The sequence below is a fragment of the Globicephala melas genome, chromosome X (genome assembly GCF_963455315.2).
Source record: "Globicephala melas chromosome X, mGloMel1.2, whole genome shotgun sequence".
In the NCBI taxonomy this organism is placed as follows: Eukaryota; Metazoa; Chordata; class Mammalia; order Artiodactyla; family Delphinidae; genus Globicephala; species Globicephala melas.
The window spans coordinates 18924487-18951167 of NC_083335.1; the positions used below are offsets into that span (position 1 = coordinate 18924487).

At 43.8% G+C, this 26681-nt stretch overlaps 1 protein-coding gene and 1 non-coding gene across 3 annotated transcripts in view; both read left to right on the forward strand.

Annotated features, from left to right (window-relative positions):
• Nucleotides 1–24140, forward strand: part of F9 (coagulation factor IX) — a 28060-nt gene extending 3920 nt beyond the window's left edge. The window contains exons 2-8 of one of the 2 annotated variants that reach the window (XM_030844663.2): nt 1146–1309; nt 1512–1536; nt 6175–6288; nt 12657–12785; nt 15247–15452; nt 22811–22925; nt 23593–24140. In XM_030844663.2, the coding sequence (XP_030700523.1) occupies nt 1146–1309; nt 1512–1536; nt 6175–6288; nt 12657–12785; nt 15247–15452; nt 22811–22925; nt 23593–24140 (1301 nt within the window). The remainder of the gene's footprint in view (nt 1–1145; nt 1310–1511; nt 1537–6174; nt 6289–12656; nt 12786–15246; nt 15453–22810; nt 22926–23592) is intronic. The other variant, XM_030844664.1, reaches the window with a different exon arrangement.
• On the forward strand, nt 14675–14747 carry TRNAK-CUU (transfer RNA lysine (anticodon CUU)). The gene has a single exon. It is a non-coding gene; the product is annotated as a tRNA-Lys (tRNA).
• Nucleotides 24141–26681: the final 2541 nt, after the last annotated feature.

The following is a 26681-nucleotide window of genomic DNA, read 5'->3' on the forward strand; positions in this document are numbered from 1 at the left end:
TAGTGGTTGGGATTGCGGGGTATTGCAGCACTGAAGAAGGGGTGAAGGGAACTGAGAAGGTTGGCAAGGGAAGAGTTGAAGAGAAAAAGTCTAAGCTAAATTCAGGGAAAAAGTAAAGCCCAAGGGGACTTGAAGAGCAAGAGAAAAGTGAGAGGCTTTTAAGGGACTAGAAGGCTCCATAAAGCGAACAGCTGCAATGGAAATAAGGAACTTCGGTTTGTTTCTTTTCCTTTCTTTTTTTTTTTTTTTTTTGGCGCTAATGAGAAAACAGTCCCAAAATGCCCTGGAGAGTTCACGTTATAAACACCTCGTCCTGTTGAGATGGTATCAGACACTCTCTAGAAGAAAGGAATAACTCCAGGCAGCTTCTTGAGTTCCTGTTATTAGTTATAGATACAGATACTACATCTATATCTGTCTATCTAGAGAGAAACACGCACAGAGACAGAGAGTGAAACAGAAAGAAGAGACTGAGGTATGGAGAGTGGCGGGGAGGGGCTGGGGTGGAGAATTAGGTTAGGGACCTCAATCCCAGAGTTCAGGAGTGCATTCCTAACAGGCTAGACAGTCAGAGCTAAAATAAACCACATCCTGTATCCCAGAGAAAGACTTATGTCACTGGTATTCCTAGAACACGTGCCAACTTAAGGTGCTGTGAGTCTGAAGGTTAAAAAAACATGAATGCAGTGGTTTTTCTTTAATATCTAGTGAGAGACAGCAGGGTTGCATTTAGGCTTCTGCTCTTCCAAGGGAAATGTGCTCCAAAGTCATTTGGGCAACTGCGTCCTGTAAGCACAGCCCGGCCAGCGTGATGGATCACCTTGCAAGGATCTGCAATTAGTTATTTTCAAATGATGACAAAGTGTGAAGTTAACTGCTTATCTCAGAACTTTCCTTTTCATCCAGAGTAAATTCAAATATGATTGAAAATCTGACCTTTCATTACCAGAGTTCTCTTGACTAAGAGTAAAATTGAATTTTAATTCCTAAATCTCCATGTGTATACAGTGCCATGAGAACATCATAGATTTTGGCTCCATGCCCCAAAGATAAATTGGCTTTGGGATTACTTGGATTAAAAAGAAAGCCTTTCTTAAGAGATGTATTTAATTTTCATGATGTTCTCTTTTTCTTTTAAATTTCAGTTTTTCTTGATCGTGAAAATGCCACCAAAATTCTGAATCGGCCAAAGAGGTATAATTCAGGTAAATTGGAAGAGTTTGTTCGAGGGAACCTTGAGAGAGAATGTATAGAAGAAAAGTGTAGTTTTGAAGAAGCACGAGAAGTTTTTGAAAACACTGAGAAAACTGTGAGTATTTCCACATACCATCCTTCAGATGCAGAGCAAAGAATAGAAAACCTTTAAAAAGAAAAGGTGGGGGGACCATACTTCTCTTTGGAATTTTAAAATATCTATACATACACGTGTTTTACAAATGTTATAATAGAGAAGGAATCAAATCGAAAACATTTTAAATAGTACCATTAACTTGTCTTCTTTTTCGTTATAGACTGAATTTTGGAAGCAGTATGTTGGTAAGCAATTCATTTTATCCTCTAGTATACGAAACATTTGAGAATTATGTATTTTTTTCTTCTGTGTAAACAGATAATATATTAAACTGTGTCAAAAGGGCTCAGAAAAATAAGTCCAACTCTTTTTACCCAAAATTGAATGGTGAGAGACTCCAGGTTTATGCCAGCGTGGGAGATATCCTCTGGCAGATACGCTTACTTCTTCCTAGGGCTTCAAAAGGAACATCGTTCCACCCCAGGAATCTGGAAGGGAGAGACCAAAGAGAATTGCATCTGGGACTGAATGAGAGTTTGCCATCCTCAGCAGAGAATCAGAGAATGCTGACTGACTTACATGTCTACTGCTTAAAAGTGCTCCTCCTTCTGGCGGCCTGCAAGGCCCTCCTGATTGCCCAGCCCCTCCCTCCCCGCTGCCCCTCTGACCTCCTCTCCTCCTCACACATCCTGGGCTGCTGCGGCTCCTTGCATGCTCTAGGAATGCTTCCATTTCAAAGTCTTAGACTTGATTGTTCCTTTACTGTGGAAGGTTCCTCTGCCAGGTTCCCCTAGGCTCACTCACTCACCTCCTTCAGGTCTTTACCCAAATGTCACCCTCTCAATGAAGCCTGCCTTGATCATCTATTAATACTTCAACCTGCCCCCCCATAACCCCATCACTTTAGACACCGTATCCTGCTCTATTATTTTTCATAGCACTTTTCACCACTGAGGTATCATATAATGGTCTTATGTATACTATTTATGTCTCCCACCTCACTAGAATGTAAGCTTCATGTTGGCAGGGGTATTCAACTGTTTTGTTTATTGATGTAGTCCTAGTACCTCGAACAGTATCTGGTACAGAAGCACTGAGTAAATATTTGTTGAATGAATTGACCAAAAGGAGGAAAAGTCAAAACTTTAATGACAACTAAGTTTTAAAACTAATTTAAAATCCAGCAGCAGGATTTTGAGGCAGTGTAACTTTCCCAGCTTGATTTACCTAAGACTATTTGCATGGACAGAAACTAACCTGGACAGCCAATTCACTGAATTCCATCAGTTCTATTTTCCCAGATTCTATTCTGTAGACACTAATGGACTTATTCATACTCTTGTAACTCATAATTTCTCCACTTTGTTTTTAAATCATGAGGGAAGAAGAGGTCCATTCTGTTACATCTGCTTTATCTGCCTTTCCTCGTTCTTAGTAATGAATGCTACCACGCCAACTCTCTACTAAGGTATTGCCCTACAGTTAGTCCAAATAAGTCTTTTTATTCTCTATTTCTAATCTATTTAAAATTTTGAATCTTGTATTTTAAAGCAAATCAATTTCTACCTTTCCTCCCCAAACATTCCTGGCTGCATTTAAACTCTCATGGTCCCTTCATTGCCCACCCCCCCACCCAGTTGGCCCCCCACCTGTGAGTAGAGGTTCATCAGTATCTCTTAAACACCATATTTTGAAGTTGGCTCCCTAACTTCTAGGTCACAGGCTGTGTTGTTTACTGTAACTCAGGTAAAGATACCTGGAAAACATCAAGGGCATGATTCTGTTGTTGATCTGAAACAAACAGACTCCAGCAAAGATGGGTTTATTCAGGATCAGCAGAGAATTGCAATTCAGGGTCTACAACCACCATGAGCCACGTGCAAGTCCCTGCATGGTAGGGGACAGACAACTCCTTCAGAGAGGGGAAAAGGAAGTAAGGAGGGCTACAGTAAACAAAGAGTCCCTGGCTTTTCATTGGCTTAGTCCTTGCCAAGAAAGGAGTCTGTCTTCTTTCCGTTGGGCTCTGCTATTGTCATAGGGCATGAGAGCTCTGCCCTCCAGTCTCTTGACTTTTTTTTTTAATAAATTTATTTATTTATTTTTCGCTGCGTTGGGTCTTCGTTGCTGCAGGCGGGCTTTCTCCAGTTGCGGCGAGCGGGGGCTACTCTTCCTTGTGGTGCGCGGGCTTCTCACTGCGGTGGCTTCTCTTGTTGAGGAGCACGGGATCTAGGCGCGAGGGCTTCCGTAGTTGTGGCACATGGGCTCAGTAGTTGTGGCTCGCGGGCTCTAGAGCGCAGGCTCAGTAGTTGTGGCGCACGGGCTTAGTTGCTCCGCGGCATGTGGGATCTTCCCGGACCAGGGCTCGAACCCGTGTCCCTTGCACTGGCAGGCGGATTCTTAACCACTGCGCCACCAGGGAAGTCCCTCTTGACTCTACTTAACTGAGGTTTCCGTTTATTAATTTTTTACACTGTCACTACTGCTTTGTCTGCTAAAAATAAAAAAACAAGAAAAGAGAAAAAGAAAACCCAACTCCACGGCTTATTTTCACTTTGCAGTCGAGATTCCCAACCCCCCCAAAATAGTCTATGCTGTTTCTCCCTGTCTGGGCTTTCTCACATGGTAGGGTCGCAGGCCCCTCACTCCTGCCCTACTCTCTTCCATCATCTCACCAAGTAAGGAGCCTGGTGAAGAGGAAACATCACCCAACCACATTAACCAGCATCTGCCCAGCCCTTTACAGAGTGCCTGTCACCTTTAATCCTCACACCAACCCTGTGAGCAAAGCACTATGAACCTCATTTTACAGAAGAAGAAACTGAGATTTAGGGAGGTTAAATGACTTGTCAAAGGTCACCCAGCTAGGGAGTCATGGAGCCCAGAAGAGCAGCCAAATTCTCCACTGCCCAATCCCCACTTTCTCTATTACCCCTCCCGGCCTTCAAATCTAAATGCAGTTATTCATTAAACCACCACCTGGTAGGCTTAAACAGGAAGCTCTCACTTGGCAAGGTCTTGTCCCTTGTTGTCTTTGACCCCTACAGTCTGTGGCTTTGCTTCAGCCCGAAGTACACACAGACAAGCACCCAAAGGAGGACTAAATGCGGGATGAAATGACACTCATTTTAAAGATATGTCTCAGCAAATGAGTTGCTGTGTAGCTGGCTGCAAGCCCAGAGCCTTTCAGTGAAACATCCTAAATAATTCAGCTCCATTGGTCTGTAATATAAAGTGCAAATGTGGCTCGTTTTTTTGGACCAGTTCTGAACATCAATAATAATAAACCAGAGATAACGTATTTTGTTTTTATAGAATTGGAACAAACTGAAGTATCTGTGCAAAAGCACACTGGATCAAGGGGCAGAGGGGGCAAGGTCTAATTTTTACAACAAGCAGTTTTCCAGAGAGGGACTATTCCTAAGAAAGGGGTGCTAACCCCCAGCCAGTGGGACCTAGACACATGCTCCTGACAGCGAGCACGACAGACACTCTCCTGCTGTCCCTAGAGCAGGCAGGGGGCCACACACTAGATGTCACGGAGCTTGGCTCTAAAATATGAACGACCATTAGAAATTTCTCTTAAATTGCCCCCTTTCGTTCACTGTTTTATTCTTACACCATCTTTATCACTTACTCTTTTGTTACTCATACATTAAGCCTTGCTGATCTTGCTCCCAGTTTTCTTCAGGGCTCTCTCTCAGCTCACAGTGCACACCAGCCTCCCTTCTGGCTCTATGCATCCCTTTCTCCTGAAGCTTCCTTAGAAGTACAGATGGAGGCAGAGCTCTCAGAAACCAGACTTAAAGGCTCCCTCCACATCCTGACCCTTCCCCTCTTACCTATTCCTTCCTGCTGTTTTCTGATGACCAGTATTCTCAAAGGCTCTCCAGAACTCTGCAAATGTAGAAACTTCAGGAAAGGTGGGAAGGAAACATAGCCAATCTATATATAAATAAAGCACATTTTCAGAACTTTTTCTTTTTTAATTCTTTGTATTGAAAGTTGTTTCTCACTTTACCAAACCATCTGGGACCTAATCACAGACAGTAGAATATCTTTCAGGAGTAAAGCATCTTTTGTACTGTTTGGAATGATCACTGCATACTCTGCTTAAAAGTGAAGTGATGGGGCTTCCCTGGTGGCGCAGTGGTTGAGAGTCCGCCTGCCGATGCAAGGGACGTGGGTTCGTGCCCCGGTCCGGGAGGATCCCACATGCCGCGGAGCGGCTGGGCCCGTGAGCCATAGCCGCTGGGCCTGCGCGTCCGGAGCCTGTGCTCCGCAACGGGAGAGGCCACAACAGTGAGAGGCCCGCATACCGCAAAAAAAAAAAAAAAAGTGAAGTGATAAGATGAGGAAGTGAATGCATGTGCGCCATGCCTAGGCTGCCAGGTCCCTGAGTGGAGTTGCTATCTGTTACCAAGCTCATGAGTGGAGTTGCTGTTACCTAGCTCAGCTTGCTCTACAAGACCTGTGACAGAGCAAGCCTTGTACAACACATAGATGATTGTTGAAGCAATGTGATTTCATTGAGAATTAACTATATCATCGTTCGATAAGGAAGGATTGAAAATTCTTCTCACACTCTGCTGATAGAGTACATCTCTATATTCAGACGTTCTTTTCCCTCTTCCTCCTCCCTTCAGTTACATAAACAATGTACATGCCTTCCTCGGGGCCATTTCCTAGGACAATGTTAGCCTAAGAACCTTTACTTGTTTTTAGAAACTTAGGAAGACAGGGACATCCCATAAGCAGCTGGTTTCCAGGTCAGCAGTCTTGCTCTGACCCTAAAATCAGGCTCCCCTCTCCATGAGTCTGTGCAGGGAAGACTAAGCATTCTAAGCAATGGATCTGCTAATTCAACTTCTTAATCTATCTCGAAGATGGAGATCAGTGTGAGTCCAATCCATGTTTAAATGGTGGCCTGTGCAAGGATGACATTAATTCCTATGAATGTTGGTGTCAAGTTGGATTTGAAGGAAAAAACTGTGAATTAGGTAAGTAACTATCTTTGGATTACTCGTGGTTCAAAATTTCCCTTTGAAACCAGATGCAACTGGAAAATGCAATGTGTATGTATCATAATTTTCTCTTAAATTGTGGTAAAGAACCATTTACATGAGATCTACACTCAACAAATTTTGAAGTGTATGATACAGTACTGCTAACTCTAGGCTCTATGCGGTACAGCAGACATCTAGACCTTATTCCTCTTGCATAACTGAAACTTGATACCTGCTAAACAACAACTCCCCATTTTCCCCTCCCCCTGGCCCCTGGCAAGCACCATTGTATTCTCTGCTTCTATGTGTTGGACTATTTTTAGACATCTCATATAAGTGGAATCATGCAGCATTTGTCCTTCTAAGACTGGCTTGTTTCATTTACCATAATGTCCTTCAGGCTCATCCATGTTGTTGATTATGACAGAATTTCCTTCTTTTTGAAGACTGAATAATATTCCATTGTATAAAACATACTTTCAAAGCTTATAAACATTCATTTTATCTGCAGTCATAGTTTCCAGGATGTGCTCAAGAAACTAGATGAAGAACAATAGTAAGATTTGGTAGCTAGTAGGAAGTGGTAATGATGTTCCATTAGCATATTCATCCTCAATACAACCACATGTAGTCAGCACCATTATCCTCTCCATTCTACGCAAATGAGAAAAGTGCAGCTCAAACAGCTCAAAAATCACAGAAGCAGTAAACAGTTGAGCCAGGACTTGAACTTCAGTTGGTTTGGCCAAAACCCATTCTTCTAACTGCTACCCACAAAACACAAAGAAAACTGACCCATAAAATTGTTAGAACTCGTGACTAAATTGCTATCAACAAAAGCAGTGGAAGTCAACTAAGTAAAGAATTGGGGTATGGGAAGGCCAATTCTCCCATATACTAGGCACTTCTCCACGCATACGAACCACTTCACATATGAAATTTGTTGACAAAAATCAAAACTCATTCCTGAATTTGACTATACTGATTACGCTGAAAGAATTACATAGAAAATCTAGGATCATTGTGCATCTTTTCTTTGCATATCCTAGAATCTTTTTGTTCTGAGATTTTGGCAACTGGAACAGTAAACCCCAAAGTCCTTTACCTACTTGTTTATTACCTCTGGATGCAGGATTACTGGTATCTGATTGTGAAAAGCATACAGTGCTAATGACGGGTTCTCTTTCTCCTCTGAAACTCCAGAAGAATAGAGATGCAGTCCTAGGGAAAGAATTTAACACCACAGGCTACATGACTAGCACCACAGGCTACATGACTAAGGGCAAAGAGTAGAAAATTAGCAAGACTCTATTAAGGCGTTATGGCAACCCACCTGACACACAGATGAAAAGGGCATAAAACAAAATGAAACGCAGCAGCTGCACTTGTCCTATTGAGAAGGGAAAAAGTCATCTCTAATGCTGTTCAGAAATCCTTTCAGTGCTAAAGAGAAATCCATTGATCATCTTCCTTTGAGATCCAAAAGATAAAAAGGAATAGAAGATAGGAAAAAGAAAAGGTGGCAGGGCAAAAACATTTTAAAAAAAAAAAGAAAAAAGGAGATGCAGGTGGATGAACTGTACCCCAGGCTTGGACTCCCACTCCTGCAGGCTTCCCAGCATGGGGACAAACCGATGTCTGGGTTCCCTTTCCTATGGGTGTGTTCATTGGCTCAACACCTCTGAAGTGCTACTTTCATCTGAAAGGTTATAATTTCAAGTTCAGATTGACCTAGATAAATCCGATTCTGCTATCATGGAAACCTACAGAAACTGATGGAGTATCAGCTTAAATAATATAACTATTGGAGCTGAGGGAATGAACGACTCAACTGGTCTCTGTTAAGAATGAAGGGCATGTGGTAGCAAAGTATAACTGAAAACAGTGTTTGGTATTAAATATTCCTAAATGTCTTTAGTTTAAAAATAAAGACACTTTAAAAGAGGCAAAGAGCCCTGAGGAATGTAGCTATAAGCACAAAACTGCTATAACAGGTTTTGCTACGTGTGTGAGGCTACAGTCTACACAGCAAGAGTGCTAGGTCTACAACGGGCACCATCTCAGGCCTTTCGGGTTCCCCACGTTTTGGTTTGGTCAGGGCTCTGCAGTGACACTGCAGCCACCACTACACCTGGCCTCTAGGGTGTCTTGAGCTCCCCCAGCCCATCTGATCAAGGTTTAGAAAAATCCTCCCAGCTTGCTTAGTTCAGGAACAAAGTGGGAATTCTCTCAAAAAGCTCTTTATCTCAGACACTAGAGGAAAGCAAAAGCATATACAAACTCCCCTTTAAGCTGTTGCTTCAAACTGAACTAAGAACTAATCTCAAAAGCCGCTAGAAAAACAACACAGTTTATGGAGTATCTGGGCCCCAAGTCCCTTGCTTCACCCTGTCTCGGAAAGGGAAGGCGATTTCCACTGTTAAATCCTTGCTGTTTTCCTCTTCTCTTGTTCATCAGGCTCCTCTCCAGGGGAGAGAGGTGCAAATATTCAGGGCACGCTTTCTAGTTAGAACAATTAATTGGCTATTGTGTCCCTTTGGCTGGAATAAAGACCACTGTATGTGCCCAGCTACACATCACATCTGAGTCCTTTTCAGATAAATCAAAGTCTATAAGAACTTGGTCATTCCTGTCCCTTCTAAAGAGTACAAGAGGCATTTCCCCACAGTAACAGAGGATGGAAAGAAAATCAAGCATATAAACACTTTTTTATATTTTTCGTTTCGCTAACACGTCACAGACACTACTAATTTACTGCGTATTTCTATGGAGTAGAAAAAAGAAAATATCTTGAGTTTAGCCTAACAACAACATATTCTGTGATACACTGGTTAAACAGAACATCTTTTGTCCAAGCTTTGGTTTTCCCATCCCTGAATATACCAGGGAAGATGAAGGCAGAGTAAAATGAAGCAGAACACGATAACTTTGTAGTAGGCATGAGGGGAATTAGAAAGAGGTATCTGTGCTAGCTGACACGGAGGGAGAAGAACAGATGCTCTGACATGTCCTTCCACAGATATTCTAGGCACTGAGATCAGCCCCAGGACCAGGGAGAACCCACACCCAACACAGTGCCTGACGTCCGAGTGCTCAAGAAGCAATTGATGAATGAGGCCCGCAGTGACTGTCCCTGAGGTCCAGGACTACAGACCTCTCAACTGGAACTCCTCGTGCTGTTATTCTCTTTCCAGACTCGAGTTCTTTACCTGAGGTCAAAAGACTGCTGGTCGGACAGCAATATTTCCCACTGCGTGTGCAAACCAAGCCAGAGGACAGCAACAGCGGCAACACACTGGGCTGCAAAGAGCAATGACGAATGAGGAAAATGACAGAGAGGTCTAGTTACCTAGCCAAGGACGCCGCATCAGAATCGGGAAAAGCACCCTGACTTTACCCATTCCCGTTGTGCATGGCCTGGACCAAAGTAGTCAGCACCTGCCACCCACCTCTGTGAACTCAGCACAATCTCATATTGACTGAACACTCCCTGCAGGTGGTATTTGATTTGGCTGAACACTCTAGTGTTGCTTTATAGCAACGAAATGATTGCTAGTAACATGAGAAGAGCTCAGGGATGTAATCACCACTAGTGTAATCACCAGTAGTGAGGAGAAAGGTCTTTAAAAAATAAATACATAAATAAAAAGGATCAAGTGCCACCTTTTTGGATCATGCACTTAGTGGATTATTGGTAGCGAAGGTTAAAGCTCAGGCTGGTTCCTTTGTCCACCTAGTAACAGTTGATTTGCCTCCCCTTATTTCTTGAAGTATCAGTAAGGAACATGAGCGAATCATTACATTAGCCTATGCTACCTATGTAAAATGTAATTAGAAAATTTAGATCTGTCACCCAAAAATCCATAATATACTCCAAAACCATATAGTCACTCGGTTAGCCTGGAATCCCCCAGGAAAAAAGAGTCTCTGACACAAGCTTATCTATTAGGGTGTGCAATTCTAGGGGGGCAAAAGTAAGGGATGGGGGAGTAAGGCAGTAAGGAAAGGAGAACCAAGAGTAAAAGGAGTCATCCATCCTCATCTGCAACTGACTGTTTGATCTCCGGGGACTGTTTTCCAAGAAGCCACGTGAGCTGGCCTCAGGAGAGTCAGCCTCGGAGGGAGAAGAGGTGAAAGAATCTGTCCATCAGCACCCTTCTCCACATGGTCAATACTTCAGCCTGTGGGGCTTTAACTCCCCTGCATCACCAGGCTGTACAGGCTGGGGCCCCCTAGAGGTCACGTGGCATCCCAGGCCTCAGCATCAACCCGGGAACGCCAAGCTAAGAGGCGAGAGGCACACAGTGCAGATCTGAGCCCAGGCCATTCAAGGCTGCACCTGGACGAGGCCAGCGGATGTCCATGCAGAGCTGATCACCAGGGTGCTGGGGACGGACGTGGGTGAGGCTGGTGGGGACTAAGGTGGTGCACAAAGAGGTGGCTAACACAGTCGCTCATGTTCAAACTCTCCAAGTTCTAACTGCACTGACAAGTGAGCATTTCTCTTGAAGGCTGTACTGCTGTTGAGCCTGTAGGTAAGGGGGAAGGTGCCTTCCATTCACTGTGTTCCTATGCTGCTCTAGAGACAGAAATAGGCCCAAGGGCAGAGCCTGTTTCTCTTAACTCAGCAGGTCTCAGCCAGCAAGCCCTAAACCTGCTACTTCCTGTTATTGAGATCGCATCAGAGAAACAAAGGGAAAGCACGCAAATTAGAAAATGGAAAATGAGATGGCAGGAACAAGCCAAATATATCAGGAATCACAGTTAATGTGAATTGGGGTTAATGACAATTTTCAGCCTGGAGTTAAAAATCTAATTGCATGCTGTTGATAAAAGAGATACTAAAATAAAACTCTACCAGGAGGCTAAAATAAAAGGATGGGAAAACATTTGCCAGGTAAATGCTAACAAAAAGAAACTGGCAAAGCTATCTTAATGTCAGATAAAACAGAATCCCGACAAAAGGCATTGTATGAGACAAAGAAAGGTATTTTATATTAATAAGGGAGATTGTATAGGAGAGTAAAGAAAATATGAGCCAGTAGAATGCTTATCATTGTCAACACATAGCGTTTCAGGCATTTAGCTCCCTTAAAGGACCCTATTTCATTCTCTTGTGTTGACACATACGTCAGCCAGCTTCAAGTTTGCTTTGAAAAACTGGATTATATTAAAACCAGGCACTTCTATTCAGCAAAATATACTATTTAGGGTGAAAAGGTAAGTCAAGAGTGGGAGAAGATATCCGCAATACATATATCCAGTAACTGGAACTCTCATACGCTGATGGTGGGAATCCAAATTTGTACAATTATCTTAGAAGACTACTTGGTAGTATCTACTAAATCTGAACACATGGTCCAATCATTGCACTCATGAGTATATATCCAGTAAATATGCAAGCATATGTTACCAAAAGATATGTACAAGAATGTTCATTACAGCATTATACATAAGAGCCAAAAACTGGAAACTCAACTCAAATATTCACCCACAGTAAAATGGATGAATGAAGGTAGTAATATTCATACAATGGAATATACTACACAGCATGCAGATGAACTATAGCTATACAAAACAACATGGATGAAGCTCACAGACAAAATGTTAACTGAAAGACACAGAGGAGTACATATTGGGAACGTCTCCTTATATAAACTTCGTGAACAGGCAAAACTAATGCCCTGTTAGAAGTCAGGGTAAAGGTAACTTTGGGAAGGAGGAAATAGTGACCAGAAGGGGGAATCAGGAGAGCTTCTGGGGGTGTTGATAACGTCCTATGTACTGATCTGTTTACTGTTTAAATAAGTGCAGTCACCTTGTGAAAACTTATTCCAAAATTCTGGGTACTTTTTGGAATATGTTATACTCTAATAAACAGCTTTTTTCATTGCACTCTATGACTTTGTGAAAGTAGTATATCTACAACTTCAGTTTTATGCCAAATCACATATATTGCTGCCACCATTTTTATGCCTTATTAAGAATTTTATCTTTTTTTTCCTACTCTTAGCTCAAGCTTAGCTTCACACACTTCTCTCTATGAATGCCCCCAGCTTATATCTGACCTGTACAGGAGTCAGTAGTTTCATGTACTTTTTAGAAATGCATGTTAAATGATGCTATTGCTGGGACTTCCCTGGCGGTCCAGTGGTTAAGACTTCCCCTTCCAATGCAGGGGGTGTGGGTTCGATCCCTGGTCAGGGAGCTAAGATGCCACATGTCTCGTGGCCAAAAAACCAAAACATAAAGCAGAAGCAATACTGTAACAAATTCAATAAAGACTTTAAAAATGGTCCACATCAAAGAAATCTTTAAAAAAAATACATGATGCTATTGCTGTTGACTCTGCTTTCTTTCAGATGCGACATGCAGCATTAAGAATGGCAGATGCAAGCAGTTTTGTAAAAAGGGCGCTGATAACAAGGTGGTTTGTTCCTGTACTGCCGGATACCGACTTGCAGAAGACCAAAAGTCCTGCGAACCAGCAGGTCAAAATCTAAATAAGTTTTTTTTTAAGCTCGGCAGATACATTCTCCAAATCCATATTTGAACTTTTTGCATTATAACTAACCTACATAATTTTATGCCCTACTTGTTTCTACTTCCTTTTGAAATCATAGAAAAGACTAGTAGCTTGGACAAATTAATTTTTCAAAATGCATCATCATTTTAAATAGAAATTCTGCAACTGTCTTCAGTTTGAATTCTTTTCTGTCTGATTTTTTTCTGACCTTATATCATGAAGCAATCGATTTGTGTGATTTCTGTATGCCTATTTGTAATTCCCCAAGTCAAATTAATGTAGTAATCCCATAACATAAAAGATACGTACGTGATTGACTGATAGGCTTCTAGTACAAGGATAGTGATTTTTTTTTTTTTTTTTTTTTTTTGCGGTACGCGGGTCTCTCACTGCTGTGGCCTCCCCCGCTGCGGAGCACAGGCTCCAGACGCGCAGGCCCAGCGGCCATGGCTCACGGGCCCAGCCGCTCCGCGGCATGTGGGATCCTCCCGGACCGGAGCACGAACCTGCGTCCCCTGCATCGGCAGGTGGACTCCCAACCACTGTGCCACCAGGGAAGCCCAAGGATAGTGAATTTTAAGCATGATCTGTCCGGTTGTGTCTGGCTTACTCCAAGAAAGTTATTTCCTATCCTTGGGTCTCAGCTGAGTTTATACGCTTGGCATCACAACAGTTCCGACAACCATCTGTTTTAAGTTGTGTCAGGCTGATCAGCACAGTCAGTCTATACAGCAGTGGACAAAGCAATGTTTCCCACTCATGCCAACCATGCCACCATGTTGACAGCTGACTGGTGTGTTCAGAGCATCTCCACTCCAAACTCATACTGCTCTTCTCTGAAAAAGAAGGCAGTAGAAACTTGGATTTTGAAAAAAGCAGGTTCTGCGGGACCAATTACATTTGATAAATGAGGGGTCTTTTTGAAGCAAACTAGATATAATTTCTTTTGCATTTCTAAAGCCTGATATCTTATTAAATTGGTACATTAAATCACGCACCATTCCTCTGTAACTGGGTTCGATACCTATCTCAGCAATGCAGCCGGCAGAGGAAATTAAAGGCAGCATCAGAAGCCAAGAGTGTACATGCTGCACTAAAATGAAGAGTCTCTAATGCTTCAGGGACCTGCCTGCCTCCTGTCCTTCTACCTGGTTCTTGACATACACTGCTTCAAATTAGCCTACCGAGGGAGGAGTGTGTGCGTATATCTGTTTTAACCTTCGAAACCTAACTTCCAGTGTAGACAGATAGCATACATAGTAGCTAAACCCTTATAAGCCCTTCTCTGTTATAAGCGAGGAAAAAAAATGGAGAACCACCTCCAACTATTAAGTGTTATATTTGAATATAGCCTTAGCTTTAGCAGAATAAATAGGCCAAACCTAAAATAAGCTTTTCTGCCTTTCAATAGTAATGGTCCCTTTTCTCTAGCTATTGTTGATGATTTATATTTATACATAAGTATTTTGAACTAATTTCTTGTTTTCCCAACCACATGCTGTCTTCATGATACTCTGCCGCAGCTGGTTGCTATAGAAATGTCTGTTATAAGGAATGTGGATAGAAGGAAAGTGAGAAATGAAATGTGAGGTGACTTTGCTGGACTACAAATTTCCATTCTGGTTGTCCCCAGTGTTTCAGTAGATGATTTCTTTTCCTTAGGAAATAAACCAACCCAAGGTAAAAGGTGGCCAGTGCCCAGGTAGATGTGGCTGTAATAATCATATCAATAACTTATTTGGTTAATACTCAACAGACAGGTAATTAAATCATGATAATCCCTCCCCAATGGATACCTAAAGTCCACCTTGGAATCTAGAAGGCATTCTGGTCTACAAAAGAAACCCTGGGAATTCCCTGGTGGTCCAGTGGTTAGGACTCTGCACTCTTACTGCTGAGGGCCCGGGTTCTATCCCTGGTCAGGGAACTAAAATCCCATGAGCCACGTGGTGCGGCCAAAAAAAAAAAGAAAGAAAGAAAGAAAGAAAGAAAGAAATCCTGTTAACAATAAGCAGCAGACATCCCATTTACCTAATTCTAAAATCAAAGTTACATGGCACCAGATTTCCATTCAGGGACAGTACTTGAGAGTAAGACTTTTTAGCAAAGAAACTAAACAGAACGTCATTAGACTTTATAAAAGTCTTACAAAATTCAATTCTGGAACACCTCTTTTATTTCCATAAAGATGATGGATTCCTGAGCCAAATGTCCTTTTCATGAAGGGTTTGAAAACTTTCCATGAAAATAATTCAATTAACCTTTTAGTTTTAGACTATATTCATTGATTTGATTTTTTAAAAAATATCGACGGGCCTACTTCTCAGAAGTGACAAGGATGGGCCTCATTTTCAATTTTTGTAATACAAGTTCTGCTTGCCAATGAGAAATACCAGAACACTAATTTTTTTTTTCCATTTGTCTAGTGCCATTTCCCTGTGGAAGAGTTTCTGTCTCAAACACTCGTATGAAGTTCACCCGTGCTGAGACTATTTTTTCCAATATGGACTATGAAAATTCTACTGAAGCTGAAATAATTTTCGATAACATCATTCAAAGCAACCAATCATCCAATGATGTCACTCGCATTGTTGGTGGAGAAGACGCCATACGAGGTCAATTCCCTTGGCAGGTACTCTCTATTTATGGTGTGTCAAAACCGGAGCCCAGTGGGCAAGGGCCAGGCCAGGTGGGAGGCTGAGGCTAGGATATCAGACAGACTTATTGGGATGAGGGAAGTATTTAGGCAAGTTTCAACACTAAGCCGGATGAGGAAGCCCCGACAGGTGAGTCGCCGGTGAGAGAGAAGTCCAGGGACAGCTACCATACAAGGTCAAGGAGAGTTTGGCGTCAAGGAAATAGCACAGCAGGATTTCAGACAAGCAACAGGGAGGTCTGGAAGCGAGGTCACTGGTGCTGGGGTTCTGGGTATTACTTCAGCTTCAGCCCCTGGGAGAACTGGTGAGAGTCAGAAAGTCTCTAGGTCCAGAGAAACTGAATTATTTCGAAGGCATTTTTAAAAGGACTCAGGAAGGATTAAGACAAGAACTGGGTTACTGGAACCAGGGCATATGAGACAGGGGCTTGGTCAAAGGCTGTAGTTCTCAAAGTGTGGTAGCATCAGATTCACCTGGGAACTTGTGAGGAATGTAAATTTTCATGCTACGCCTCAGACCTACTGAATCAGCATCTCTGAGGGTGAGGCCAGCAGTCTGTGCACTAACGAGCCCTTCAGGTGATTCTGACGCACTCTACAATTTGAAACGCACTGGTCCAAAGGAAACAAACTTGTTATAGAAGCTAGGCTCCAAAACACCAAACAGTAGACTCGTGGTACCTAGTCCCACATTTCTCCAGGTGTGATCTGCAGACAACCCACATGAAAATCACCTGTGCACATTTTTGAGGTAACAGCCAAGGGCTAGATTTGATACCCATCATTTCAAATCGTTTCACGTCCTCCGTGCTGCACACTTAGTGTACCTGTTGTCCCCTTCCTATGGAGCCCAGCTAAGATCATTAGGAATGTTCAAGATCACTCATCCACACCTGTGCACATACAGGTTCACTCGCTATTTCATCCATATGAAGTAAGATTAGTGACTGTAGAGGTACCAAGCGCTAGGTTTTAGTTTTTTCCAAAAGTGAAGAGCTGTGCTACTTGCTAGGATACTTGAGAAAGACCCTGCCATACTTTCACACTGATGCCTTCCTCAAGAGAACCGTCTCTCCACACCCACCTCCACCCAGTTTCTCACAAAAGGTTACTGGGTTTCAAAAATAGGAGACAAACTGAGTGTGCAAAAGTCACTTTTAGACAAAATAAGAAAGAAAACCAACCAGAATCTCTCCCCATTTGTGGATGAGTCAGCTCGACCATGTCACCATCAATCTGCAAGGTGGAAATGCTTGATCTGATTGCAGACAAGACTGCAACACACCTGCTGCAGCCCAGGCATCAAGAGAAAGCTAGCAACAGCTGGGGTTTCAATGGCCAAACTAGATCTGTGGCTCTGACATAGGAAATACTGTTTAGCAATATCACCTAGCAAAAAAAGTGATTCAAAATGCTGATGCGTCAATAAAAGGGGATGGGAAATAACGCGACCACGTGGGTGACGCAATTCCACAAAGCAGCACAGACAGAGTTCACTTTCCTCTGGAGTAACAAACAGTTTGAACGAACTGGAAATGTCTAGTCTGTTAAAGAAAAGGTTTAGGTGAGCTGTTTGCGAGAGCTAAAGGGCCACAAGAGAAAGGGGACGACAACTTTTTCTTTGTAGACTTATGGGTGAAAGTTCCAGGCAGGCAGGTCGATACCGGCCCCAGTTAAGAAAGCCCTTTCCAACCACTTGGGTCGGCCGCGTGGGCTGGGCAGCTCGGGGAGGAGATTTGGTTTAACATATGTTCGTGGAATTGTTGACTCGAGCTGCTCTGTCACTGGGACGACAGCAGCGGGACAACCCCATCCCAGAGAGCATCGAGGGCTCGAGCTCCCCTGGTGGGAGATGAGACAGGACAGGCTAGGGACCGCAGCCACCCCGTGCAGCTCTGAGACCCTAAGGAGCGAGCTTCACCTTCCGCGCAGCTTGTCCGCGGCCGCGTGCATTTCTTACCTTATTCTAGGGCTTTCGTCTCCGCTTCCCGGCTAGAGGAGAAGCCGCCGCCGCCGCCGCACCCACAGCCGCGCCGCGTCAGCCACAGACGTTTCCCAGAAGCCCCTGCGCTTCCGGCCGCCTTAACCCCCGACCCCAAGGCCAAAGGTGAAGGCAGACTTGCCTGACCTCTGACCTCTGACCCCACATCACAGTGTCAGAACACCCAAGAAAGGAGCGGAGGGAGGTGTGAGGCCAGTTTCCTTCATTTTCCCTCCAGATGCCCAGCGCTGGGCTCAGAGCCCCTGGAGAACTCTGGGGACGGCAAGCAGGGACTCTGCAGGGCCACTTAGGAGCAGAGAGAGGAAGCTAGAGGGTTAACTCTTATATAGGAACAGAAAGGCTATTTCCAAGAGTCGGTATATCCTTAGCGGAGTGGGAAACTAAAACAGAACTCGGGGCTTCCCTGGTGGCGCAGTGGTTGAGAGTCTGCCTGCCGATGCAGGGGACGCAGGTTCGTGCCCCGGTCCGGGAAGATCCCACATGCCGCGGAGCGGCTGGGCCCGTGAGCCATGGCCGCTGAGCCTGCGCGTCCGGAGCCTGTGCTCCGCAGCGGGAGAGGCCACGACAGTGAGAGGCCCCGCGTACCGCAAAAAAAAAAAAAAAAAACAGAACTCGAATTTCATACAGCTACAAAGGGAAACAATGAAAAATGTGAACATTAGAGTCGGGAAATCGCAACACCTGTACCACGAGACCACCTTCATCAACAGCTTAATAGTGAGAGATTTGAGGAAGTAGCACTGTGTTTCGGCTTTCTAAAGCTTTTATTGGGTTTTGGTCCCATGCACTTGACCCTGCCAGCCCACAATTCTGAGCATGCGCAAGCCTGCCCCCAAGAGCTCTGTCCTCCTCTTCTGCTTTGAGTTAGGATCCGACTGGCCCTGTGTGTGAAGTACCAGATCTTTCTCTTTTGTTTTATCATGGGCCTCAGGTTCTGTATTAGCCATAATTATTGTACATTTAATAATTTGAAGATCATTCTATGAGATTGATAAAAACGGAATACAATGGAAACCAAGTAGTTAAGCTTTCCTTAATCCTTTATATTAGGCTGTATCTATGCAATTGCCTGTATTTAACCATTTTACCCAGCAAAATATGTCTTGAGAGGCAGTCTGTCTATTCCTTATTCTATTCTTGGCCTAAACAATCTTTAAAATGTCTTAACATTTTCCCCAGTCTTGGCTTTCCTCAGCTTTGGCCTGAAGCTATCCTTAATGGTACCCGAGCACTTGACCTATACAGCTACCTACACAGACCCAAACCTTTCATTTGATTAGGATACACCCCCATAGCAGACAACATGCAGTTACCATCTGTACGAACCAGAACTTCCTCTTTTTTTGCGGGGGGGTGGGGAGGGACGGGGGGTTTGGGAGGAAGATGTTACAGGAAGGTCCTAAGGCTATAGATATATCTTCACTTGGAAAGGTAATCCTCTATTTTTCCTAGCTCAGATGATACAGCTCCAATTAGCAGAAATGAAAACATAACATATGTAATCTCATCTGGCCTCACAAAACTATTTTGAACAGAACATTTAGACAATTATTCTCTAGGATGGTTTGATGAAGTCTCTTTCAATGACGAGTCTAGTTAACCATTAAAAGCCAAAAGTGAGCATCCCCTCTGTGCCCAGAGAAATGAAGTAGGGCCAAGGGCTGGGCGAATCACACCTGTGGGTATAATAAGCTGTGCATCATGTAGAAATGGTTTTGCTCTTCATATGAAAGAGAACAAGTGTGCAAAGAAAAAATGTTACTGTAAACCTGGAGGTGGCTAGGTAGGGAGAGTGAGGGTTTACTGAAATCACAGGGAAAGGCCAAGTTTGAGTTAAAAGGTTAGGAAGGGAACAACGGGGCAGCAGCTATCACTCCAGGCTGGCATTGTCAGTGAAGAACGTCAGAACAGATATGTGAATGTGTGTTTTGCAGATGTGTGTGGGTGTGTGGGTGTCTGAAAGAGAAAACAGGCTCCTGTTAGGATGTGACAAACATGAAAATGTTTGACAGATCAGAACTCCGACATCCTTGCTCAGAACATATGCTTTCCCATTTCTTCCAACATTCTCCAAAGTGATGCCATACAAGAACCTGTCCTTCGCCAAGCAGACAGCTCATACCCAAACAGCTAATATTTAGATAGCTGTGATCCTGAGGTAGCCAAGCAAACATTCCAAAACCAAGTTGCTTGTAATATCTTTAAATGCAAATGTATTTTAGGGCTTTTTCTTGGCAAAGATGTTTGCTAAAATTTCTAATACCAATCAGGAATGGGCAAAAAAACACACTTCGGGCTTAGAAGAACACAACTGTATTTCTCAGTCATGCACCAGAACAGCGTAGATGCTCCGGGCAGCAAATCTTTGGCAGGAGTCAGACTAGCTACATCAGATTAGTCTCTGTGCCCAGGGGCTGTGGCTATCATTCACTCTGGCCTAACTAGCCCATTAAGCTGAGAGATGTCCAATTCACCTCTCATACAGAGGAGAAGCACCATTATATCATTGCATGTGAATGCTTAACTCCAGTTACTTGAGCAAATGTATTCAGTTGCAATCATTAGGCCCAGTAAAGAACAGTGTTACGCAAATGTGCTTGGTGACGAAACTCACCTGAGGTCTGGGCCAGCTCCATGAGCTGGTGACCAAGTGCACTTGCACAGGGCCCTGTCTTCAAAAGGTTCCCGCATTTGTAGTTCAATGCTTTGCATTTGTGTTTTGTAACTCAAGTTCAATGAGACAATGGAGCATGCGTGTGCTGGGGACCTGGAACCTCAAGTCACCACACTCTTACCTCTCAGCACCACCCAGGGATGGATTCTTGACCTCCCTCTCCCCTGTCCTGTGGTGCCTTGGCTAGCTCTTTCTCCCCTTTCCACAGCTGCCCAGTGACCACTACCACCCCCAACCCCTGGCTCACTGGCAGATGCCACCTCCTCACCCTCAACAGCTACCATTGTCATCCTCCTTCGGCACAGGCACAGGGAGGGTTGAGGCTGGGTGCACAGACCCTATGCCATTTGGGGACAGGGCGTGGCCACATGGCATCTCAGGACCAGAAATGCATCATAGCACATTTGGAGGGTGAATGGCAGGGGCAAACCTCTTGTCCACCTTCATTCCAGAACCTGAACATATCCTGGCAGGGAAGTTGAAATCCCTTGGGAGTCACTGCTTGCTGTTGATTGCTACAGTGGACCAGTGGGAAAGACTGACTTACCCTTCCCCCTGCTGGGGCACAGGGCATCAGCACAGGGCTGGCGGAAGAGGGGACCTGGCAGCTGAGGGCTGCGTTTGTGCTTGCGTGCTCGATTTCAGGCTGTAGTCCCTGGGCACCTGTGAGGATCTGCGCTCGCCCAGCGAATATCCCCCATACCCGAGGAAGCACAACTTTGAATAGTAAATTCAAAACACCACGATAGGTTGTGAGAGACCACAGAAGAAAAGAAAAAGTTTTGTATTTTAGTATCTTCCGTGACACTTTTTCCTCGCTTTTGAACAAGGGACCCTGCATTTTCATTTTGCAACAAGCCCTACAAATTATGTAGCCAGCCCTGCCTGGAGTGAGCACTTTTAAAACAGAAAGGTCACCAAGCCTTGGGAATTCTGGAACCGAATTTCTCAAATTTAATTACGCATAAGGATATTCTGGAGATCTTCATTTTCTCCCATCCCAGCCACCAAATATTCTGATTAAGTCTGGTGGGCTTCCAAAGCTGCATTTTACAAGCATCCCAGCAAGGGATGGGAGCAAGGGATCCCAGCAAGGACTGCTACAGCACTCGGCCCACCAAGCACACTTGGAGAAATACTGGGTGCTTAGAAGCCTAGACTCTGAAGCCAGGCTGACTAGGGTGTGCATCACAGCCTCACCACGAACTAACCTTAACTAACTAACTGCATATCTAAACCTCAGTTTGCTCATCTGTATATGGGTACGTTACTGTCACTCCACAAAGTACATAAAACACTTAGCACAGTGATTATCCATAGTAAGCAATCGATACAGGTTCAAAAAAACATTAAGATTGCTAAATCTGGGCGATGGGTACACTGGTGTTTATTATATTGTGTGAGTTTTCCTATATTTTTACTTTTCAACATAAGAAGCAACAGCTAGAATGAGAGGGAAACCTGAGTATGGAAAAGAGGGTCAGAGCCTTGCAGTGAGTCAGGCCCATAGGTCTCCAGGTAGGAGGCTAGTGCTTTGGTGTCTAGGATTTAGCAAGTGTTCCATAAACTGAATTCAGGACAAAAAGAATCTTCACTAGAATATGCCCCCAAGGACCTTCTCAGACTCACCCTTGAAAGGAGTGACCACACCCCTTCCCTAGTTTATTATGAATGGGTTTATGCCTGGGGCTATGTGTGCTTTAGTAAAAGGTCAGCAGTTCACAAGGGCTAGTCAGGGCCCACAAAGGGTTTACCAAATGTTAGTGTGCCCTCTAGTGTTCACACTTCTCAGACGGATCGAGGCCCTTGCATACACAAGAAGTGAAATTCTCCAACTTGATCTAGACATTGAGGTGGTAAAAATATTCATGAACCACTCTGGATATACAATGAACGTACAGATGAAAGAATGGATCGGCCTCTTATCTAATAATGTCCAGGCTCAAAGCAGCACCCAAACACTTTTGTCTGCGTTGTCCCCAAATCAAACATAGCTTAATAGACCTTTTAGGACAGAGGCAGCTTACGGATCCAGTTGGGGGAGGAGAATAGAGTTGGGGGAGACCGGGAGGAGTAGGCGAGTTCTTCTGTTGCTCACTGCCTGGATGGCCATAGCACAGCCCTTAGGGATGCCATAGGTCTCATTTCATATCATTCTGGTTTAGAAAGGGCTTGAAAAGACGTCCTGGAAAAATCAATAGTTTTTCTCTTTCAAATGATCTGTAGCAAGGAGATTTCCTCGTGCAGGGACAGAAGACTCGGTAATAACTATTGATCCCCAGGAGTCAAATAAGTGCGTTTCTGAACGTACCTGCCATATCCCCGTGAAGCAATTCGTGCTATCAGAGAACCTGCCTCACCTGGAAAAGGACTCCAAGGGCCCTGAATCATCAAAAGAAGCCATTTCCTCACAGTTGCCTCATCTAGTGCTCGCCCTGGCTATCACTGTTCATTCTGTTCAAGAGTTTCAGAAATGGCTTTTTTGATTGTGCTCCAGAAACACTAATTCATCTTCAAAGCTGACACTTTCCAGAAACACTCCACTTCTGCCAGCACCTAGAAGCCAACATTTGCCCACTCCTCTAAACAGCACACATGGGTTTTTTTGTTCTGGATCAAATATATTATGTAGTAAGATTCATAATTTTGTTTCCACAGGTCCTTTTGAGTGATGAAATTGATGGGTTCTGTGGAGGTTCCATCATTAATGAAAAATGGGTTGTAACTGCAGCCCACTGTCTCAAACCTGGTGTTAAAATTACTGTTGTCGCAGGTAAATAAAGAATGATAGACGTCTGCAACATCCCTAGATCTTCTGCATGACTGCTAGATCATACTTTACTAAGGTCTAATAAGCTCATTGCTAAATAAGTTGAACTAGTGGTAGGGGGGCCATCTTTTCAAAATCCAATGTGTTCCATCCTCCAAGCCCCCCATCGTTCTTTCGGCGGACCTTTCATGTCAGTGCAGTACGATTAATCTATTGATGTGTCCGTTTCCCCACCAGACTGCGCCTTCCCAAAAGCCGTGTCATATCACTGATTCTTGTATCCTTGCACCTGGCACAAGCTGCAACCTGCCCTCAGTTAACATTGAATGAATGACCAAATGAATGTATTATCTGTGCTCAAAAAAGCGGCCAAAATCTTTGAAATTGGGAACGTCTAGGATAATTCATAACAAGTCGATTCATTATCACCTGTGAACCATGTAAGACTTGTAACAGCATGGGTGAACAGCTCCATCTATCCGATGGTCCTGAATGGCTTTTTGGTCTGAAAAGTATGCATCGGCCCTCATTACATTTTACCAAAATCGTAACGATATAAGATCTTTGACACTTGACTGCCAGGTACTTCAATGGTGCTAGGTGGACACTTGGAAAACGTTGTTTCTTTGTGGGAAAGACTGTGATTGAAAAAGAAATTTCTTTTCAATAGGTGAGCATAACACCGAGGAGACGGAACCTACAGAGCAAAAGCGAAACGTGATCCGTGCTATTCCTCACCACAGCTACAACGCATCTGTTAATAAGTACAGCCATGACATTGCCCTTCTGGAACTGGATGAACCCTTGATGCTAAATAGCTACGTAACCCCTATTTGCATTGCTGACAGGGAATACACGAACATCTTCCTCAAATTTGGATATGGTTATGTGAGTGGCTGGGGGAGAGTCTTCAACAGAGGGAGATCGGCTTCAATTCTTCAGTACCTGAAAGTTCCACTTGTTGACCGAGCTACATGCCTTCGATCCACAAAGTTCACCATCTATAATCACATGTTCTGTGCCGGCTTCCATGAGGGAGGTAAAGATTCATGCCAAGGAGACAGTGGGGGACCCCATGTTACCGAAGTGGAAGGTACCAGTTTCTTAACTGGAATTATTAGCTGGGGCGAAGAGTGTGCAGTGAAAGGAAAATATGGAATATATACCAAGGTATCCCGGTATGTCAACTGGATCAAGGAAAAAACAAAGCTCACTTAAAGAAAAATGTATTTCCAAGGCTGATATATTTGGGATTGAACATGGACAAGGTCCTTTACTCACTAATCACTTCCCCATCTCTTTAGATTTGAATATATACATTCTATGAATACTGCTTTTTCTCTTTACCGGAAGAAGTCTAACTAGAATTCATATTTTACTAGAATAAGTAGATTAGAAAATGTAATCACTAGAGAAATATACTGTGGTGGGAAATTGTGCCCATTCCTCCAGGTCCAGCCCTTGACAGAACTGTGAAGTTAAGTTCGTCATCCTGTGCATCAGGCATTATGTTTCTCCACTGAGGCGACTCCCTGCTTCTCCGTCCTTAGCAGCATTCCATGTGCCAGATCTTTCTCACCTCTCCCATCAAAACGTTAAAATTTATTAGATCCGTATCCAGGATATTTGGTCTAGTCCATCACAAGGCCAGCACCACACTCATACAGGAAGAACACAGGAGCAGCTGACAGGTTAAAACTCATGGAAAACCCTACTTTTTTTCCGGTACCCTTATTCCTGCATCCTTTGTCCTTGCCAACTCCTAATCCCCAAGTCAGTTCTGCTCTTTCTCTCTCCCTCTCTCCCCTTTTCCTTACATAGGCATTAAAGGAGGAAAGGGGAACATCATACTGTTTTACTGCTGTGCACAATTATATATACCCATCAAACCCAGACTTGCTTTCAGTTTGGTCTTGGACTTGCTTTTCATCACATAGGGATGAAGTAAGGTGCCTGAACTTGGAGGAAAAGTTCCTCTCAGACAGTCACATTATTGAAATACATACATAATGGAAGGAACGACCCATCAGAATAGTTTCCTAAGGGCTTTAATTGTGTTGTTATGGAGGTTTGACTAGACATGCTTCCATGAAGGCAAACCGGCATGTCATTGTACCCAAGAAAGCTGACATCAACCCAGTGCTTTGTCCCCTGTCAGAACAGTCAGTTTGCAAATAGAGCTAATAGAGTCTTCAAGAAAGAATTTGTTGGTGTGTCTCCAGTGTTGTCCAGGGCTAAGGAAGAAGTTGCCCAGACCAGAGAAGATAGGCATCATGCCTCCTCAACTGGTGTATCACCACAGTGAAGAGGGATGCACTCATTCCAATGAGCCAACCAACTCCCTTTTTCTGGTTCATGCTCCCCAAGCCACTTTTTGATAATAATTAGGCCTTCTATATTGTATTTTCTAGAGGGTTACTGACCAACCAACACATCAATCACATCAATACTTCGATCTGTTAGACTGTTTCCCTTTGTGAGTTAAACTGGTGTTCTGATTCAGACCTTTGCTTTTCACGAATTTGGGTGATGTGAATCATTTACCCTGCATGTGATTACATGTGGAACTACTGACATCATGTTTCGGACCACTTTGACCCCACCAAGCTGCTGCTGCTCCTGCCCTCATCTCACCCTCCGCCAGGTCTTACACTTGCTGATTTCTTTCAAGTTACTCTAGTTAATCCCTTTTTCCTTTAGTCTTTCAAACATAAGTATCAATAAATGTAGTTTTCAATTTCTCAAAGTGTTTCTTGTTGAATCATTCCCAGAGAGAGCTCCCAAACCCTACATTCAGCAGGACACTCAGAAGAATGTGTCCAAGTGCCATATGACACAGCAGAGATTTGATGGTCTGCTGTCACCCAGCTTTCATGGGAGGCAGCACGTGTGTGTCCTGGTGAGGACAGTGGTCTGGATCCACACGGGAGGATTGAGTCTAAACAGCTGTGAATATGCCCTTGGATAAGTCACTCCACATTTTATGCTTTGATTTCTCCATTGTGCAATGAGGGAGTTTGACAGGATGCTCTCCAAAGGCCCTTGTTGACCCTGTGATAGTCGGTGGGTTCGTGTTCTTCCATTCCTTTATTCAACAAATATTCAAGGAGTGATTACTGTTTGGCATTGGTTGTATGCCAAACACCAAGAGCGTTCATTACAATTTAAGTTCACATTTACATATTTTGTGAGTTAACTAAAATAATGTATGTGAATTGCCTTGTCAGTGCCTACTACACAGTAGTTGCTCAGTAAATGTTAGCTGAATCTGAACCCATGTTTATCCCACAATAGGAATTAGTCTTGTATTGAGTATCAGGGGAAGAGGACATACTTAAATAAAAATAATGCCTGGGATTGAGGTTTCATGAACAAACAAAAGAAATCAGTTCAGCTATTGCTGGCTGAAGGAGAGAGAGGAGACACTGCAATGGTCCCCCTTAGGGTAAGGAGGGTACTGATTCATGCATGGAACACATTACTTCAAATTTGAATGAGGAAAGATCTGTAGGCCCAGGGCTCTGCGATTGATAAAAGGGAGCCACTCTGGCCTTGTTGCCATGGAGACCACCCCTTACAAAGGCAGCCATGGGGGCATGGCCTTATGCCTCCTGTGATTGGTCTTCCCTGTGGCAGAGGGAGGAGCTCCTGGGCCCATCAGTCTGAAATCCACAGACTTTTTCCCCATAAGCTCAAAAATGACTGGATTCATTAGGACCCACGTGTGGCATGTTGCCACCACTAAACATACGGGGCCTT